General features: G+C 35.9%; 1 protein-coding gene across 8 annotated transcripts in view; it reads left to right on the forward strand.

Moving 5' to 3' along the window:
• LOC109071062 (runt-related transcription factor 1-like) overlaps nt 1-19072 on the forward strand; it is a 56597-nt gene that overhangs the window by 27231 nt on the left and 10294 nt on the right. For 6 of the 8 annotated variants that reach the window (XM_042747296.1, XM_042747212.1, XM_042747086.1 and 3 more), the window contains 3 exons: nt 12755-13011; nt 14123-14279; nt 18668-18772. In XM_042747296.1, the coding sequence (XP_042603230.1) occupies nt 12755-13011; nt 14123-14279; nt 18668-18772 (519 nt within the window). Of the gene's footprint in view, nt 1-10004; nt 10475-12754; nt 13012-14122; nt 14280-18667; nt 18773-19072 lie in introns of those variants that run through there. The other 2 variants (XM_042747432.1, XM_042747361.1) reach the window with 2 other exon arrangements.

A 19072-nucleotide genomic window follows, 5' to 3' on the forward strand; every position in this document is an offset into this window, starting at 1 on the left:
TTTACCATAAAAACGTGGCAGAACAGCTTCACAAGTGAAGTTTGCTGGTCCTCCAGCCATTTCTGCGTCAAACCAGTATAGAACCAGCTTAGAGATTCATAGCAGCCTGAATTTGGTATTTTCAGCAAGGAAAGTGTCTCTGTTATAAATCATAATGGTTTTCATATTCAATTTTATACCTATTGTATTTCGTAGGTTCTTGGAATCTGCGGCCAGTTTTAAAGGTTTTTTTTTTTTTTTTTTTTTTTATATCAGATTTGTTCTGCTTAGCAATACAAAGACATTACCATTCACACTACCATTTTTTTTTCGTTAATTCTCTTCTGCTCATAAAGGCTGCATTTATTTGATCAAAACTACAGTAAAAGCAGTAATATTAAGAAAAAGTATTAGTTTAAAAGAACTGTTTTCTATATAAGGTAAAATCAAATTTATTTCAGTGAGGAATTTTCAGCATCATTACTGCAGTCTTCAGTGTCACATGATGCTTCAGAAACCTATTCTAATATGCTGATTTTCTGCTCAAGAAAACATTGCTTCATATTTTTATAGAAACTGATACATTTTGTTTTGTTTTTTCAGGGTTCTCTGATAAATAGAAAGAACAGCAATTATTTAAAATAGAAATCTTTTGTAACATTATAAATGTTTTTACTGTCACTTTTGATCAATTTAATGCATCCTTGCTGAATAAAAATATTTTTTTTTTTTCTTACTGACCCCAAACTTTTGAACAGTACTTGTGTATTTTATAATATAATATAATATAATATAATATAATATAATATATTATATTATAATTCAAGTAAAATAATATATTTATGTAAATATAATGATATATAATATAATTATATTTATATAATTATATAATTTCATTTTATTTAAAAAAATAGTTTTTGAAATAAGTATCTTTAAAATTCTAATTATGTATTAATGAAAACTACATATTATATATCATTATATTTTTTAATACATAGCTATAAAATATATTTCATATATTTTATACTTTAGTAACTTTTAACAAGTGTATTTTCATATATTTTCAGGCTGTAATGGGATGGTGAGCAGTCTTTGAGTGTCTGTCTCTGTTATCAAACTCCTGCTTCTCATTTCCTCACGCATCTCCGGCTCTCAGTCCTGCCACATCCTTGCGTTCCTGTACCAAAGGCAGCGGCTCATCACACTCTCTGCTGCTTGCAGATACGCTCTGCTGGAAGATCTAGTCCAAAACGTTCAGTTAATTCAGTTTCCTTCCATATTTACTTAAACAATCTCTTATAAATGTTGTTAAATTTGCTTCTCATTGAGCATAAAGCAGTCGAGTAGAGACAAACCGTCTAGTCTGCAGATTGGATTGAATTCAAGGTTAATAACGTTGTGTTTGAAAATCATTGCATGGTGCATTTCTCAGATATAGAAACATTAAGTCAGCGTGTGCATGTGAAATCCATTTTTGGAGTAGTTTTACAGGAAATCTCAGAATTATAAACATCAGTATTGCTGGGATCTACAGGTATTACTGGAATCCCTTAATCAAGGTAATTTTAGGGAATATTAAATTAATCTAATCTTCTCTGTTGCTTCATAGTAAATATAAACATTAGTGACCAATAATGGTATTATTCTGAAATCGTACTGTACAACTGATTCCAACTGAATATATATATCACTTTACTATAGATTTATATATGACAGAAACTTTAAAATGTACTTTATGGTTGCATGAGACGAATACATTCTCAGCTATGGAAGTTCCTATCAAACATTGACGCCTGCGAAAGTCAGTGTAACTCACAGCAGCATTCATGTTCAATAGTGTGTGTGTTTTCATCTTCAGCTGCACTATGTCTACTCATCCATTCAAACTGCACTAAATAGTGCCTGAGGCAGATCTCTATTCGTCTCTCAGCCTCCTCCCACACACAGCGCTCCAGGCAGCAGCAGGCCAAACCGGGCTGAGTGCGCACCTCAGACTCTTACAGGACACTTAAAATCACCAGAGGACAGAATGTGGATGTCTGCCTTCAGAGGAGCTTCAAGTTGAAGTTTGAAGCGTCTCCTAGTGATCTAGTGTGAGATTCCCTCTGCTAAAATCTCTTGAAACTGTCTAGTCTAGTAAATGTCTGTACTGAGAGCATAAACCTGCGCTTTAGCGTCAAAAGACCAGTGTTTTACTCTCTGTCTTCTAGCGCTTTGGTACTTTCTTCTCAGCGTCCTGCTACCACACTCTCATCCTGTGTGTCAGAAAATCAATCAGCGAATTTTAGAGGAAGTTCTTGTTGTTTGTCTCTGAGGGGCTTCTGAATAATTCACTTCAAATCGTGACCCTCCAGCCCTGGCTGCAGTGCACTGACACGTCCTCAATGCTTTGACATTTCCCCAATCACCACTATGATGCTAGGGTGTTCTGGCTGGTTGCTAAGGTATTCTGGATGGTTGCTAGGGTGTTTTGCTTGGTTGCTAGTGGTTACTGGGGTGTTATGGGTCATTGCTATGTAGTTGCTAAGGTGTTCTGGGTTGTTGCTATGTAGTTGTATCATTTTAGTATCAATGATAGTAAAATAACACTAGTGGTTGCTAGGGTGTTTTGGCTGGTTGCTAGGTTGTTTCTTACTGTTTCCAGAGCAAAAAATCTTGCACTCTTAAGTTTCTGGTTCTTCCTTTACTGTTATATTGCTTTCTAATTGCAGACCTCTCTTCAACAAGCCCGATTATTTGAATTATTATTCATGCATATAGCATAGACATTCAGTGTTTATGTTATATATACAGTATTTAGAGTATTTTAAAGTTGCAAGCAACATCACAGTTTAATGCATTAATACGGAAATTATCTATGCAGCCAGTCACTTTGTCTTTATCGGATTTGAAAGCTGTGTGTTTATATTCTGCTTTAATCTATTGTAAATGTTTAATTTAGTTGCTTGATATTAATGTAGTTGATTGTGCACTGTTCTTTCCCAAATGCAGTGTGTGTAGCCCATTAGAATGTGCGGCAGTCGGATTCTCATTACAGTAAACGAGGCCTCTGGGAGCCGTGATGGAGGTAGATTGAAACTCACAGCGGGATCGTTCCATGTGCTGTTGTTTCCTCTTAAGGGCCAGGACGGCCCCTCTGTGAGCTCTTACAGTGTTTTAGCTTAAAGCTACGCTGCAGACACAACTGTTCTGAGGCAGGTGTTCACTGGCAAAGGATCAACTCAGTAGTGCTCATGGACCGGACTAGAGGACCATGGGAAAATCAGCGCCTTAGACAGTGGTGACCTTAGATCGAGTGTGTGTCCATACGGGAACGCTCTGATCGGCAGCAATGTCAATACAGCTGGATCAAGTGTGTGTGTGTGTGTGGCCCTGACTGAAGGACATCTGTGCCTGTCCTGTCCACATCCACACACAGATATAGTGTTATAGTCTTAGTGCATCACAATGTTAAATACTCCATGTATTAGTCTCTGTACTTTGAGTTTGGTACTTCTACTCTAACATAGTGTCCTGTCTGCTGTCTACATAGGCCACTGCCTTGTAAGAGAACATTCTGACCAGCATGGAACCTTGTAACTAGAACACACTACAGTACATCGGCAGCAGCTACTCACTTCATGTAAATAGCAATTACATGGTGAATCACAATTGAGTCCAACAGAGTTTGACTTTAGTAAATTAAATTCTAATAATGCAATAATAAAAAAACAAAAAAACATTTATTTATTTGTGTCATTTTCAGTATTTAAAGAGGTTTTAAACATTTTTGAATAATTATTTAAATGAATATTTAAATTTTACACACATATAATTTAAATAATAATTCCTGAGTATAAATTCTACTTGCAAATCTGTCGTTGGTGCTGTGCGTTTTGGCCTTCTTGTCAGGAGTGTTGCATACAATGTCCTAAAATACTGTCTAGTTAGGCAGCTCACTAGGTTGTGTGTGTGTGTGTGTGTGAGAGAGAGAGAGAGAGAGAGAGAGAGAGAGAGAGAAAGAGAGAGGGCAAAGTGCTTTGCTCTGTCACTTGGCTGCGCTGCTAAACGATATGTCAGAAAATCAATTAATTACTTTTTAAGCAGCAGTTAACGGCATCCACACAATACAGCTGCATGAATTATTAAAGAGGACAAAAGCTGAGTTATTTTCCCCTCTCTCTCCCTTAACTAACCTCCCCATTCTGTACAGAGGACAAATTACAGACTTAAAAGAGATGCAGCAAGGACGATTTGATAAAACATACAAAAATTAGGAGCGAGAAGGTGAAAGAGGAAACAGACTTATACATTTGAAGAAAGTAGAACACATTCTTGTGATGGTATGCAGTTGCTAAGGTGTTCTGAGTGTCATTTAGAATGTTGCTATGTGGTTGCTAGACATATTTAGAGAGGTTTACAGTAAAAGTCAGCGATCTCAATATGAGCTCAAACATTTCTCATCCAGTGATCTGATCTGATCCTCATTCATTGTGTTGCTATTACTCTTACTGGATGATAACTATAGTGACTCATACTTAACTAAGACCTCAATTAATTCCTCAGATTAGTGAAAGTGCAACCTATGAGCAATTTTCCTCTTGGACAATACATGCGATTAAATGATGATTGACTTTGAGCTGGTATTCAGCTCCTGATGGGTTTGCTCAGTAGTTTCGGCAGCATTGATTGTCGGGCCCCAGGAAGCGATTATTGATCCTGTGTGCCCAGCATTGCTGGCCCCAGGGTGGCCCATCTCTGGGGGCCCACAGGGGGCAGACTGCCTGCGGGCAGTAGGGAAAATGACATCTAAATCTGTTCTGTCTTCCGTTAGTGTGAATGTGATAAATTAAAGGGTAAGACTGTATAGATGTGTATTTTTTGAGAGTTCGCTAGACAACCATGTGGTCTGTGTTGCGTCTTTCCACATCCATCTATGTGGTATTAGCGGTGACAGGACCTGTCAAATACACCCCAGTCATAATGTTATGACCAGCACGACTTACTGTGGCTTACCAACTTTTTCCTGCTACCCACCCAGACTGCCAAAGTCCTCCAAACCCTTTGAAACTTGAGCTGTGGTCTTTGCCAGTGTAAGTCTGAAATCTCTAATGCTAGCTTTCATATGGAGATCAAAATAGACAAAGACACCATCAGGGCTGGTCTGGGGTTAAAATTCGGCCCTGGACAAATCCAGCACATCGGGCCCATGAGTTCCCCCATGAATGTTTTGCTAGGTTATAGGGCCTTAAAATGGAGCAAATAAATAAATAAATAAAACAGGACAGTAACAAATATTGATAGATATTACTGAATTCATGGCAAATGCAGCAAAATTAATAATGCAGTTTTGTCATATAGAAATGCACTTGACAGTAAAGCACCGATTTTGAGCTAGGATGCAGTTAATTTACTGCTATTAAATTCTGTCATGGTTTCCTCACCCTCATGTCCTTCCAAACTTGTGTGACTTACTTTCTCCTGTGGAACACAAAAGGAGATATTTTGTAGAATGTTACTATGAAATCGTTTTGGTTACCCTTGATTTCTACTAAAATGGGCAAAAGTTTCTTGAATTTCTCAAAAATATCTAAGAGAAAGACACCACTAAAGCTATTCTGTTTAATTATCCTTTGCCCTAATGAAATTTACTATAGATCTTGCACAGAATTCAGAATTTAACTGACTATTAGTAAGATGTTGGTCACAACAGGTAAAACTATGGTCATTGTTACCATGGTTATATGCTTTTTAAAATAGATAATAAGCAATAATAAACCATTAATAAACCAAAAATTTGTAATTTAAAAAAAAGTGTAGAAACTACAAAAACAACTTCTATAAATGTAAAATATTCCATATTTAATATATGCAATAACCGTAATATTTATAATAAATACATTTCTGTCAAAACACCATAACAGCTATTTGTACAGTGTTAATAACTGCAAGATAAAATTACTATGGTGCTGAATTGACAAGCTTGTAATTTTTGCCGTTTTCCACTTTACCTCGTCATACAGTTTACATTGTCGTGGCTATTTCCAGCTAGCATCACTAAAGAACCTTTAATGTTCTCATATCACATGACTGGAAAACACAATTCTGTGTCACATCTGCATGGATCGAGCGACCTGGGCTGTTTATCCCTTTACATTGTGCTGGAATGTAACGTTTTTCAGTGCTGTGCAATAAAATTAGTAATAATGTGAAATAATATTCGAATTTAAAATACCTGTTTCTTTGTAAATATATTGTGAAATGTAATTTATTCCTGTGATCAAAGCTGAATTTTCAGCATCATTACTCCAGTCTTCAGCTTAACAAAAACCTCCGAAAATCATTATAATAAAAAAATTACATCCTTAATAAACAATACATATAATTAACAATTCTAAAAACAGTTGTGCTGCTTCATTTTTTGTTAGTTTATAAATGTCTTTCCTGTCAGGTTTGATCAATAAAGGGCATCCTTGCTGAATAAAGTTTACATTTATTTATTTATTTAAAAAAATATATATAAAAAAAATCACTATTTCCAGTAAGACATGTACTGGTGGTTTAAAGAACCCAGAAACTAAAACACTGATCTGAAGAACCTATCAGTAACTTTTCAACTCAAAAATTGAGTCAAAACTTTTATTTTGTTTCTTTTTTTTTTTTTTTTTTTATTATACCTTTTATGTTTAAGAGTTCACAAGCTCTTCTTCATACACTTCACCTGCTCTCTTATGCATTTTCACTGCATCAGGATGGAGAAAGCATGAGACAGGAGGGAAAAATCAGTGGCTAAATGAAATTAGCAGGTTAGAAGTGCCCCAGGGCAGTGAGACGGGCCTGTCTCCTGAGGCCATGGTTACTGATGGGATATATTAGTGTTGACTGCATGTCAACTTTTCCCCCGTCGCCTCTTCTCCTAATCTGTATTTTGTGTAATATGGAGCAGGGTGGTGGGAGACACGAGGGTATAAATGCAGTGAGGTGAAGGAGGGAATCCGTATTTTGAACACTGGATTTAATCAGAACTGCTCGAAATGAATTCAGGCCCCTTCAAAGCATCCGGACCGCTCTCATGGGCCATGTACTTCATGAGGAAGAGCCGAAACAGCAACACACTATTTGGTAAAACAAAACTCTTCTAGTTTGTCAGCTCCTGTCATATTTGTCTCACTTTCGTTCTCCATGAATCACATTATCCATTGTTTTTTTTTTCCTTTTATCATCAGTAGTTTCTCTTGTTTTATCACTTTAGAATGTGAAAGAGGAACTGTTGAAATAGGGAACAACAACTTCTTGTACCTTCATTGTGTGTGCTTGTGCACTATCAGGCCTTTGTTTTTCTTTTCATAAGAATTTTAAATTCTCTCATTTGCTTAACGCTTAGTGTTAACCAAATACAAATATGCTGACATTTAATGATGACAGTCTTTTATATATATATATATATATATATATATATATATATATATATATATATATACAGTATATAATATCCTATAATATATATTTAAAGTGCCTAGCATGTATATTGTTTGCTTCCTTGAAACGTTTTGCTGCTACACTGCAGTTGCCTCGTGGAATTTTTTCTGAAGGCCAAATTATAATTATTGTATTAAGTTAGAGGAAATATTTTTGAGGGAAGAAACTGGTTGTATCATATTGTTCACTGTTCTTGTATAGAATTATATTTTATTCAGCATGTTCTTCCTCCATGACTCGACCAAACATGATCAGATATTTGTAACCCTGCAATGCTTGTCAATATATTTTATAGCCGACTACAAGCGCTATTGATTGCTCAACTTTCAGAGATCAGATTACTCTAAATCAGTAAAACACAAGACCGAGATCCTGCACATCTAAGACCTGCGGTGCCTTTGTGCTAGAAAATCATTTATGATTGGCGTGCAGGTTATATTATTTTCCCTGGAATTGATCTTTGCTTTCAGATTCAGGCGTTATCTCTGCTTTGGTTGCTTTGATTATACTGATCCAAAATTATTATTTATAATAATTTTATTCAGGCACTATGTTGTACTATGTATGCAAAATGTTGCACTCTTACAAAACTATCATATAAAGTATTATCAAGTGTTATGTTCTACACAATATTAAAAATGATTATGACTTGGATTATACATTATAATTTTCTGAATTATATGATTAGTGATCTAATATGAAGTATTTTAGTCTGTAAGTTGTGTATGTATACACACACACACACACACAAACACACACACAATACAGTATATACAGTATATATATATATATATATATATATATATATATATATAGATATATACATTATTTTATAAAGTTGAATTGAAAATGACATTGAATGTTTTTATAAACGTCTTTTTTGTCCTTCACTATCAATCTACGAAGATCTGTTTTGACATTTAAACTCAGAAAAGAAGCCACTTTATTTTCAGTTGAACCAATGTGCATTACATTTGTTTACAATAAGACAAATTTCAGAGCAAAACGAAAAAGACTGACTCAAGCATACTTAGTGTAATGACCAGGATGGCTTGTACAGAGGCTGCGTTTGCATTACTGTGACTGATATCAGAATTTGCATTTTGTTTCGTGTTTCTTGTTCAGTACAAACAACAAGGAAGATGAGACGGGAATAACATAGACCTCATAAAGCAGGTCTTTACATTTTAACAAATGAATCATGCCCTGGCTGTTACCAGAAGAGAACAAGGTCTTTTAGTTCTCTGTGTTATTGTTATGATTGACTCTGACTTTTTTAGATATGACTAATGCAACTTTATCTTGGGAATTTGCAGCATTTGCAGCTTTACAGTCCGTTTGAAGAATCTGTCCGATGTTGCTCTATTTAACATGAACTTTTCATCAAGTGCAGGCACTTTTTTAAATTTGTTTTTGATAATGATGGATGTAAAACTTCTGAATTTGATTGAAACTGATTCTTGTCAGTACTGACTGCGGTATTTACATTTAATGTAATTAGCCAGACTTGTTCTGTATTTAGGCCTCCCATCCCATGTTTATAATTATTTACTATTATTATTTACCACACATGTGGTAAATATATTAATAAAACTAAAAATCCCCTCATTTCAGGTACCACACTCTCTTTAAATAATGATCAGTCTTTTCTGAAGGCAGGATCTTTCAGATTAATTCACATTCTGTTCATTTTATTGAAAGATGACGAAATGTTTCTGTGTTGCTTGCCTTTTCCACTTCATGCATTCTGTATCAGGACCTAAGAGACTCCATATGGCCCATGTAGATCGTCTGCTGCCCCCTTTTGGCTACAAAACACAGATTATTTTAGATCATTACTGAGTCACTTTCCATCAGACATTCTTTCATTTATCCTCTTTTTTTGCGTCTTTTTCATTCTTTTTAGAATAAATAATTCTAGACAGTACTTATTTAGATGTTTTGACTTTTCACTGGAATTAATATTTTCTTGCTTTTTTATTTTAATTTTATTTATTTATTTATTTTTTATTTTTTGTTGGGGTTTTTTTTGGACAGAATGTATTTGTGTCAGCAAATTCTTTGCTTGCATGCTTTGTTAGCATCACACAAGTCATAAGTAAGCATCATATCTCATAAGGATGGTGTTTTGCAACTTTTCTTCTTGTTTCTCCTGACAAAACAGAAAACAACATCTGCTGGTACAAAACGAACTATCCATTATATCTGTTCCTTAAACTTTTTACAAATTGTTTACATGATTTCTTGAAATAATGTAAAATAAATAATGATTAGAATATAATCTAATTAAACAAACGGTTTTAGTTTACACTACATTTCATCTGCCACTTGATAAGTAACTTAAATCCGAAAAATTCAACAATGAATCAACTACTTGACGAGTGCGCGCGTCGAGCCACGCGCCAGGAATTCCATTGACTGCGCAGATCCATTTTTCCCCGATTCGGACGGTCTTTTGATTAGTCGAGCCCGTCGAGGTCTGTCATCGCTGACCAATGAGAACGTTAAGGGGGGAGGCGTATGCAAATGAGCTCTCCTGGCTGGCGTTCCTGCGCTGCCCATTGCCAGTAAAAGCCCGTCGCTGCCGGGATATTCATTCACACCGCATCATACTTCTCATTGCGACCGCGCGTTCTGGATTCGGGAAGAAGATTTTCTCCCAAAAGCTTAAAGTTTTATAAAACAGACTGAATGCACTTTTTAGACAGTTAAAGACTGACAGCGTTGGCGTCAGGTGCGCGACTTTACGCGCACTTTCTCAAGGATACCCAAGCGCTTGATCATCCTCTCTGATGACTCCTGCTGAAAGAGGAACAACATCTAAATAAACTGTTTAAAGTTCAGTCCAGACTGAAAGGCAGGGTGTCCACATCACCAAACGGATAGTAAGACGCGCGAACTTTCCACGTCGCCCTTGAGCTCGTACCCTTGATCCGCGCGTCCGAATCAGCTGCTCGTCTGGAGCCCTGGATCCTGATCCTGACTGAGAGGGTGTTCAAAAGATACCAAATGGTTTTTCTTTGGGACGCCAAATACGGTAAGAGCGTTTCTCAGCTCTGCGTAACGGCGGTTTCACGAGTCTATTTTTACGCGTAAGATTTCATGTCTGCATGTTCATAGCTGTTGGTAATAACTGAATCCTTTAAACTTAACTCAAACCATGATGTAAATAACATTCCCTTAGTCAAAAACACTGCAGATTCCCTGTCTCAACTTAAGTTCCCTTTGCTAAGAATGCAAAACACAAACGAAATTGCATTAATACTGTATGAGAAATTAATCAGCAAAACGAACAAAAAAGAAATAAGTTAATGAAAAACTAATTAAATTTGAGTTATTAAAAAGGAAAGAGATTAAAAAATAAGATTAACAATGAGAGGTCAAAACAAATGACATGATCTAGAAATTCATTAAAAACTATTTATACAAATATTAATAATATTTTCCATGATAAACTTGTTTTTAAATGACTGAATTAAGTAATTTTGATATATATAGTCAGAGAGTTTCTGTAGTGTTAACTGTCCCAAAGAGTGTAAAAATATTAACATTTTAAAAAAATGCTAAGTGAATTAAAGTCAGTGTAGTGTAAACAAAATGATGGAAATCATTATGTTGTCAAATGGGTGTGTGTGTGTGTGTGTGTGATTGTGTGTGTGTGTGTGTGTGTGTGTGTGTGTGTGTGTGTGTGTGTGTGTGTGTGTGTGTGAGAGAGAGAGAGAGAGAGAAGCATCAGAAAAGACCTCCATAAACCTTAATGACTGTGTGTCAACATCATTAGTTTTTATTTTTTATCTAAAAAAATCTAAAAATCTAATGTTTAAAAATCTAGTTTTCATCCCACATACAGTACTGTGCTGTAACAATAAGTCTTTGCATTTTCATTCTTTTCAAAGTCTCTTATGTCTGGCCTATGTATGTACGTGTGTGGCTTCCCGAATTTGTGCTGTGTTTTGTGCTTTCTGTCTGCAAATGCATCTCTCTCTGTTTTCTACACCTCATCTCACTCACCCCAAACACCCGTCAACAAACTCCAGTTTTAGCCTGATGTAGTGACTGTGTCTGTATTTATATTAGGCAGTGGGTTTGGAGAGAACGCAGTGGCTCGCTGTGCGCAGCACTGTAACATGTGTAACCGCACTCATGTGGCATCGATTGTGGTTGGCTGAATGACTGTGGGCCGCAGCGCTGTCTGACGGTTTTAATGTTTTTTATATGCCTGCGAGGCACTGCTGCTGCTGCTGCATGGGCACTGGGAGTTGCTTAGAAAAAAGTGTTTATTTTTTTTTAAATATAGTTTATAGGCATGACAAAAACTAAAAATGCATAAGCATACACTGAGCATAGGTGCATAAAATTAGATTTTTGTGCAATAAAATAGGATGAAAAGGCATGAAAAGCTGTGCATTGAGGTGATTTTACTATGGTTAAGTAAAAAAATAAAAATAAAATATCTATAATACAAGGCTGAAAGTGTCTTATTGCCTTTATTTAAGATACCAATGTTTAATAAGCAATCAGTTATATTAGAAATGATTTTTACGACTGGAAATACAGTGCTGAGCAATGCAACATCTCATACGTAATTTTTGCAGAAGTGATATATTGTAAATGTTTCTAACTGTGTCCGTGCATTTAGCGTTATTTTACTAGGATTGAGGAGTCATTTTGTGTCCCGACTCAGTGAATTACTGTAATACATGGCAGAAAGTGTCTTATTGTTTTTATTTAAGATGCCAATGTTTAAAAAACAATTAATTTTACTAGAAATTATTATTCAGTCTAGTAATAAAGTGCTGAGCAATGCAGCATCTTGGTGCACATGTGGTCATTTGTGTGTATGTAGGCCTTATCGTTAAAAGCATCAAATGTTGTCTCACTTTAGATTTGGGGCTGTTTAAAAATAATAATAATAATAATAATAATAATAATAATAATAATAATAATAATAATTATAATAATAATAATTATATATATATAATATATATATATATATATATATATATATATTATATATATATATATATATATACACACACACACAAAAGTGATATACCATAGGTTGTGACCAACAATACAGTGTTTTGTTTTTGTGGCCCAACTAGTAAAATCAAATAAAATCACTGTAATTCAGGCCAAAAGTTTTAATTTTACTATAGACGTTTTTAATTCTGCCTAGTAATACAGTGCCGAACAATGCCACAATGACACATATCAGATTTACTTTTTGCAAATGTGATATATTGTAAAATGTTTCATATTGATGAATTTATTTCTGTAAGTTTAGTAAAAAGCCTAATGCATGTTTGTGTTTCAGAACCTGTGCCTGGGCGACGCTTCACGCCTCCCTCAACAACCCTGAGCTCGGGGAAGATGAATGAGGGGTTGCCCCTAGGGGCTCAGGAGAACAGCGGCGCCGCCCTGGTGGGCAAACTGCGCATGGCTGACCGAAGCATGGTGGAGGTGCTTTCCGACCACCCAGGAGAGCTGATGCGCACCGACAGCCCTAATTTCCTCTGTTCTGTCCTGCCAACACACTGGCGCTGCAACAAGACGCTGCCCATCGCCTTCAAGGTAGCTGACCACAGACCGCTGTTGTCATTCAATTACATATAATGGTTTAATAAAATTGGACAATATGAAGAAGTATTTTTTCTCAGGCTCAAGGACATTTTAAAATCCTACAATCTCACATTTGACTTTAATGCACATCCTTAATTAAGCTAATGATTTGGCGGGAAGCATCAGTAATTGATGTTAATCTCCTGTCATCAAGGGTGACTGCAACAACTTTTATCATCATCTTTCACATTTGGCAAATGATGGCAAAAATCCGAACCACCCAGTCTTGCCAAATCCAGAGTGTAGTGCTTTGAGACGTGTGCGCACTGAAACAAAGAGCCGAAGAATATGCTGACATTTACAGTTAAAATGCAAATAACCTGCTCATTTAGTTTAGATGTGGAGATATTGTGCAAGTGAACGTGACGTAGGAGAGTGAAAAGGATTTGAATGTTGTTTGGATTTTATTTTCACCCTCTGCCCAATGTTTTTGCTTAGTAATAAAGTATTTAAATAAGATCTATTGTTAAGTATAATGATAGTGAAGTTACAGAAAATATATAGATGCATTTAAATAATTTTCAGTTGCATAGTGTTCAAAATTAATTAATACTTTTATTCAGCAAGGATGCATTAAATTGATCAAAATTGACAAGACATTTATAATGTTACAAAAAAAAAAATCTAATTAATGCTGTTCTTTTGAACTTTCTATTCATCAAAGAATCCTAAAAAATATATCATTTCTGAAGGATAATGTGACACTGAGAACTGGAGTAATAATGTTGAAAATTCAGCTTTGCATCACAGGAATAAATTATATATTAACATATTCAAAAAGAAAACAGTTCTTTTAAATTGTAAATTTTACTGTATATTTGATCAATTAAATGTAGCCTTGGTGAATACAAGAGACTTCTGACAAAATATATATCAATTAAATCAATGAATTATTTTATCATTTACTAATATTATCATTTGTCTTCTTTATTATTCATCCTAAATTGACAATTGTGGCGTAGTGTGATAATTGTCATATATTGTATTTTTGGTATGTTTATAAAATGCAGTTTTGAAAGGTTTAAACGTATCTAACATATTTTCCTCATTCATTGGTTGACAGGTAGTTGCCCTTGGCGACATCCCTGATGGCACCCTAGTCACAGTGATGGCCGGCAATGATGAGAATTACTCTGCCGAACTTCGGAACGCCACAGCTGGCATCAAGAACCAAGTGGCCCGTTTTAATGATCTGCGTTTTGTTGGCCGCAGCGGACGAGGTAAAATGCATATAATGCTTAAAAATATAATGAATTCACTCCTTCTCACCTAGACATACATGTTTGAGAAAAGGAAACACACATCAGACTCACCGCTGAGTCGTGACGCAGATATTTTAAATCCAATATCTGTGTGTATACATGCTTGGTTAAATGTGTATGTTTTCCCATGTGTTTTGATATTGTGCTCAAACACATCAGCACAGACCATTATCTGTCACTTCCACTTCCTGTGGCAGGGAGTCGGTGCAGTCAAATACTGCAGATCTTATCTATTTAAAACACAAGGCTTTATGTACACTTGCTAGCCATCCACTCCTTTGTACCACCATCTGATTGTTGAACCACTTCACTGTGGTAGCAGAGCACAGCAATGCCTTTTTTTGTGGCCTGTATTTTAGATATTTAAAGCAGCAAAAATGTGGCTTGTGAGAAAATTAGGAGTAGCTTCTTACAGTATTTGTGATGTATGAATCATACGGCTTCTGTAATGACAGAGTAGTTAGTCAACAGAATGACTGGCTTCTGGGAAAACTAGGGGTCCCGCAGGGGTCTGTTCAAGGCCCGATGTGATTTAACTGATATAGTCCTCAACGCAAACACCACTGCTTTTAACTTACATGTCCAGACCTGCGATAAATATATGAATGCATACACACTCCTTTGTCCTGCTCTCTCTTGTCTGTGTCATCATTTGAACGCAGCATAATAGAGGCAACTAAGTCGATGTTTGCAGCAGGTGTGCTTGTATGCTTTGAGTGCAGAATGCATGCATTGAAATTGGAAACTGAGTTTGTTTACAAAGAAAAGCATAAATGTTTGGTCAGAATTGTTAAACGAAACATATTTGTCCATTTTTACTGCATGAAAGTCTTGCTTTTCAGTGAATTTCAGACATGCACATCCTCACAGACTGTTGTTTATCCAAGTGTGTTTGTGAGCGCAAGAGCAGCTGCACTCTGCTGCGATGGAAGTGATTAGGTTTAGTGCCGGAAAAGAGTGCAGGTCGAGAAGAAACAGCAAGAGCGTGTTAGGTAAGAGAGAAATGTAAACTATCCATATCTACACACACTCTTGCTACACTGTATTATGTAGACATGTAGATAAGACAGCAAAGACTGCATCTGTGTGGCTTTTTTGTCCATCTTTCATTGTTTTCGCAGCATCATGAGTCACTTGATGTTTTCAGGAACATTTACATGCACACATTTATAAAGTTTCTTGCTTTGTGAGTTTAACTTGTACGTGCTCACACCCCCACACTGTACAGTACTCTACAAAACAGACACATATAAACAAATTATAAACAAATTCCCCCACCTCACACATGCACACACACTATGTAGGGACATTCCCCTGAGAAAGGTTCTGCACTTCCTCCCTGTTTGGGCAGTGAGTCTCTCAGACAGAACGTCTCCCATCCAGACGCTAAACCGCTGAACCACAGTCTGTGTGTGTGTGTGTGTGTGTGTGTGTGTGTGTGTTAGTGCAAAAGATTTTGTAATGAGTGTGTTAGACAGGAAGAGATGAGTCAGTGTTTTGCATTTCTATTTTTTAAGATTTCATATAAAGTATGGAGAAACTATAGTACTATGGAATGATTAACATATTCGTATACCAGTGTATTTACATGGCTCCAGAAGGTACAAAAAATATCATGGTATAATCATGGTAAATGTTTAAAAATGGATCATATAAATGTAGCAGTACCATGGTATCAGATCTGAAATATGCCTTGATACTGACCTCAAGGTACTTAATTTAATGGCATGCTTAGACCATGCTGCATGTCCAAAAATATGGTATTATCATGGTAATGGGACCAAAAACTTCGAAGAAGTATGATGGTACCATTTCCAAAAAAAAAAAAAAAAAAAAAAAAAAAAAAAAAGGTAGCATCATATTACTTTTTTTTAAGTGAGATATTGTGGTGCCATGTTCAAAAAATGGAGTAGTGCCATGGTACTTTCATATATGGTGCTGATGATTTACAATACTCATACACTTACATAAACGTACCACGGTACTACCATGTTTTGGATAGTGCCATAGTATTCTTGAAAATACCTCAGAGTTCCATAGAAATACCATGGTACATGAATTTTAGTACCATTAAGTATATATAATCTCATACCATCACTGGTAGACACATCACATACCATGGTAGAGCCAGAGTAGTTTTTCAGGGTTTACTATTGCATTTACATGGTTCTTCAAGGAACCTCAAAAATACCATGCTAAATGTCGAAAATTGTGGTGTTATCATGATGAATGTTTAAAAATGGCCAATAAAAATGTGGCAGTACCATGTTATCAGATACTATGTTACTTTGATATAATCAATTGCATAGAAATTCATGCACCATCAAAAAAGTGCCATTGTAATGCCATGTTTTAGTACCATGTAACACACACACACATATATATATATATATATATATATATATATATATATATATATGTGTGTGTATAATTCACTATATTTCAAAAAAACATACTATTACCATCTGATACCATGGTATTGTCACAATAGTTTTTAAAGGTTTTACTGTGGTATTAACATGGTTCTTCAAAGAACAATATGCTAACACCATGCTGTATGTCTAAAACGTGGTATTATCATGCTGCTAGGTGAAAAAAAAAAAAAAACGGTAATATTGCTTTTTGAAGTTTGTTTTTTTTTTTTTTTTTTTTTTTTGGAAATGATAACATGATATGGTGTACCATGAAAATACCATGGCACTTTTTTATAAATCGAATGTTCTGAACATTTTGTCATAAATATTAGTGCAGTATTACAGCATTTTTTTTCTGGATGTGATGTGTGTTCTTTGTGTGTGAGGTCATGGCAGACAGAAGTGGAACGGTGTTGTCACGGCGACTGTGCTCAGAATAGCACCTGATTCTTGGCGCGGCCGTGTTTGTGTGTGCGTGTCACATCTGTGCATATGTGTGTGGTCAGACCTCATAGTTTGTCAGATTTTGGGGAACAGCTTGGAGTTTTTCCCAGCTCTGTTTTTCTGGCTGAATAACGACTAGCGCGTGTGCGTGTTACCGTACCTTGCTTTGGCTGGAGCACTTAGGCCCATTTAGTGCTGTGTAACTCAAACCTGCTGTTGGCACGAAAGCGGCCACCTCCCTGGGGTCCATCTCATCGCCATAGCGATGAGTGACAGGTGAAGGCATCAGGAATTGTGGGTACAAACCCCAGTTCCCATAATCTTTGTAGTTAAATCCAGTATGTCATTTGGCACATATGCATGTCTCGCCTCATAATGTCAGTCAAAGCATGAGACGCAGCTCATTGTGAAACTAAAATCGTGCATCTCATTATAATTTGCGTGAGTTTGTTGACTATAGCAAGAGCAACCAGAGTTAATAAATATAAACACTGACTTTTAGGGGAGACTGTTTTGGAGCAGTATGTTGAGGATTTGTTTCACAAAGTTCATCATTTGGCACCAGTAACAACTAAATGGCAATTATACCGAACACTTCTCAAAACACTAAAAACAAATGTATAAAAACACATTTTTAAAACAATACTTTCAACAATAACACACCAACACATCAAATTTCAAATAAACACTGTTTTGTAATGTTCTATTCATCAACAAATCCTAAATAATATCATACATCATGGTTTCCACAAAAATATGAAGCAGCACAACTGTTTTCAGGATTGACAATAATCAGAAATGTTTGTTAAGCAGCAAATCCGCGTATTAGAATCACTAAAGGATTGTGTGACACTTAAGACTAGAGTATAACAGTATAACAGTTTATTTAAATTGAAATAATATTTCACATTTTTTACTGTATTTTTTATCAAATAAATATAGCCTTGAGTGGAACATTAAAAAATCTTAACGACCGCAAACATTTTAATGGAGATTCTTCTCATAAATCAAATTACTGACCATAATATAGGGTTTTAGGCTCCTCTCGATATCTCACTGTATTCTTTCTTTACTCTCTCTTTCTCTCCCTCTATGTCTTTTCGAGATCTTCCATGTGTCATCTGTTTATTTGGGGATGTGGTCACATGACGTGCTGTTTGGCCCGTGTCTCCGCTGTACTGTCTGAACTCTGTCTCTGTTTAAGGACACAACAAAGGCGACTTTAAATTCCCTTCTGCATCTGTTTGTGGGGATTTTATTGTGACATGGCCACTTATGATGACAGCCACCTTCATGATAGATCAGCCACAATGTCTTCATCCAGAAATACACTCACTCTCATCTCGCTTACTGTGTTTTACAGTCTCACACTCCTTTAAATATGTACTCCTCACATGTAGATACTAATAAATATATCCTGTGAAGAAGTGCTAAATATATTCTGCAAATGCTGAATTTTTAACCTGTTTGTTTGTCTGTATTTTTCAGGGAAGAGTTTTACTCTCACCATCACTGTCTTCACAAACCCTCCTCAGGTGGCCACGTATCAGAGAGCCATAAAAATTACTGTAGACGGACCCCGCGAACCACGACGTGAGTGATGAGATCAAATATATATATCGTCATGTGACCTTCAGACACTTTTAAGCATTACAATACTATTTGGGGCCAGAGATGTGATATATGTGCTGCCAACTAGTGTTTTTATTATGATGTTAGTTCTCATTCTCATTTGATTATTGTAAAACAGCAAACTAAAGATGTAGGCGTGTTTGTGTTTGGTGCGGTTTGGCTGGATGGGTTTTCGTTTTGTCTCTAGTCAGTTTAATAAGTAATATGTGAGATATAGGCCTAAGTCTGATTTTTATGTTGGTTCACAAGAAACTTTTTATG

The sequence above is a fragment of the Cyprinus carpio genome, chromosome A1 (genome assembly GCF_018340385.1).
Source record: "Cyprinus carpio isolate SPL01 chromosome A1, ASM1834038v1, whole genome shotgun sequence".
NCBI lineage: Eukaryota > Metazoa > Chordata > Actinopteri > Cypriniformes > Cyprinidae > Cyprinus > Cyprinus carpio.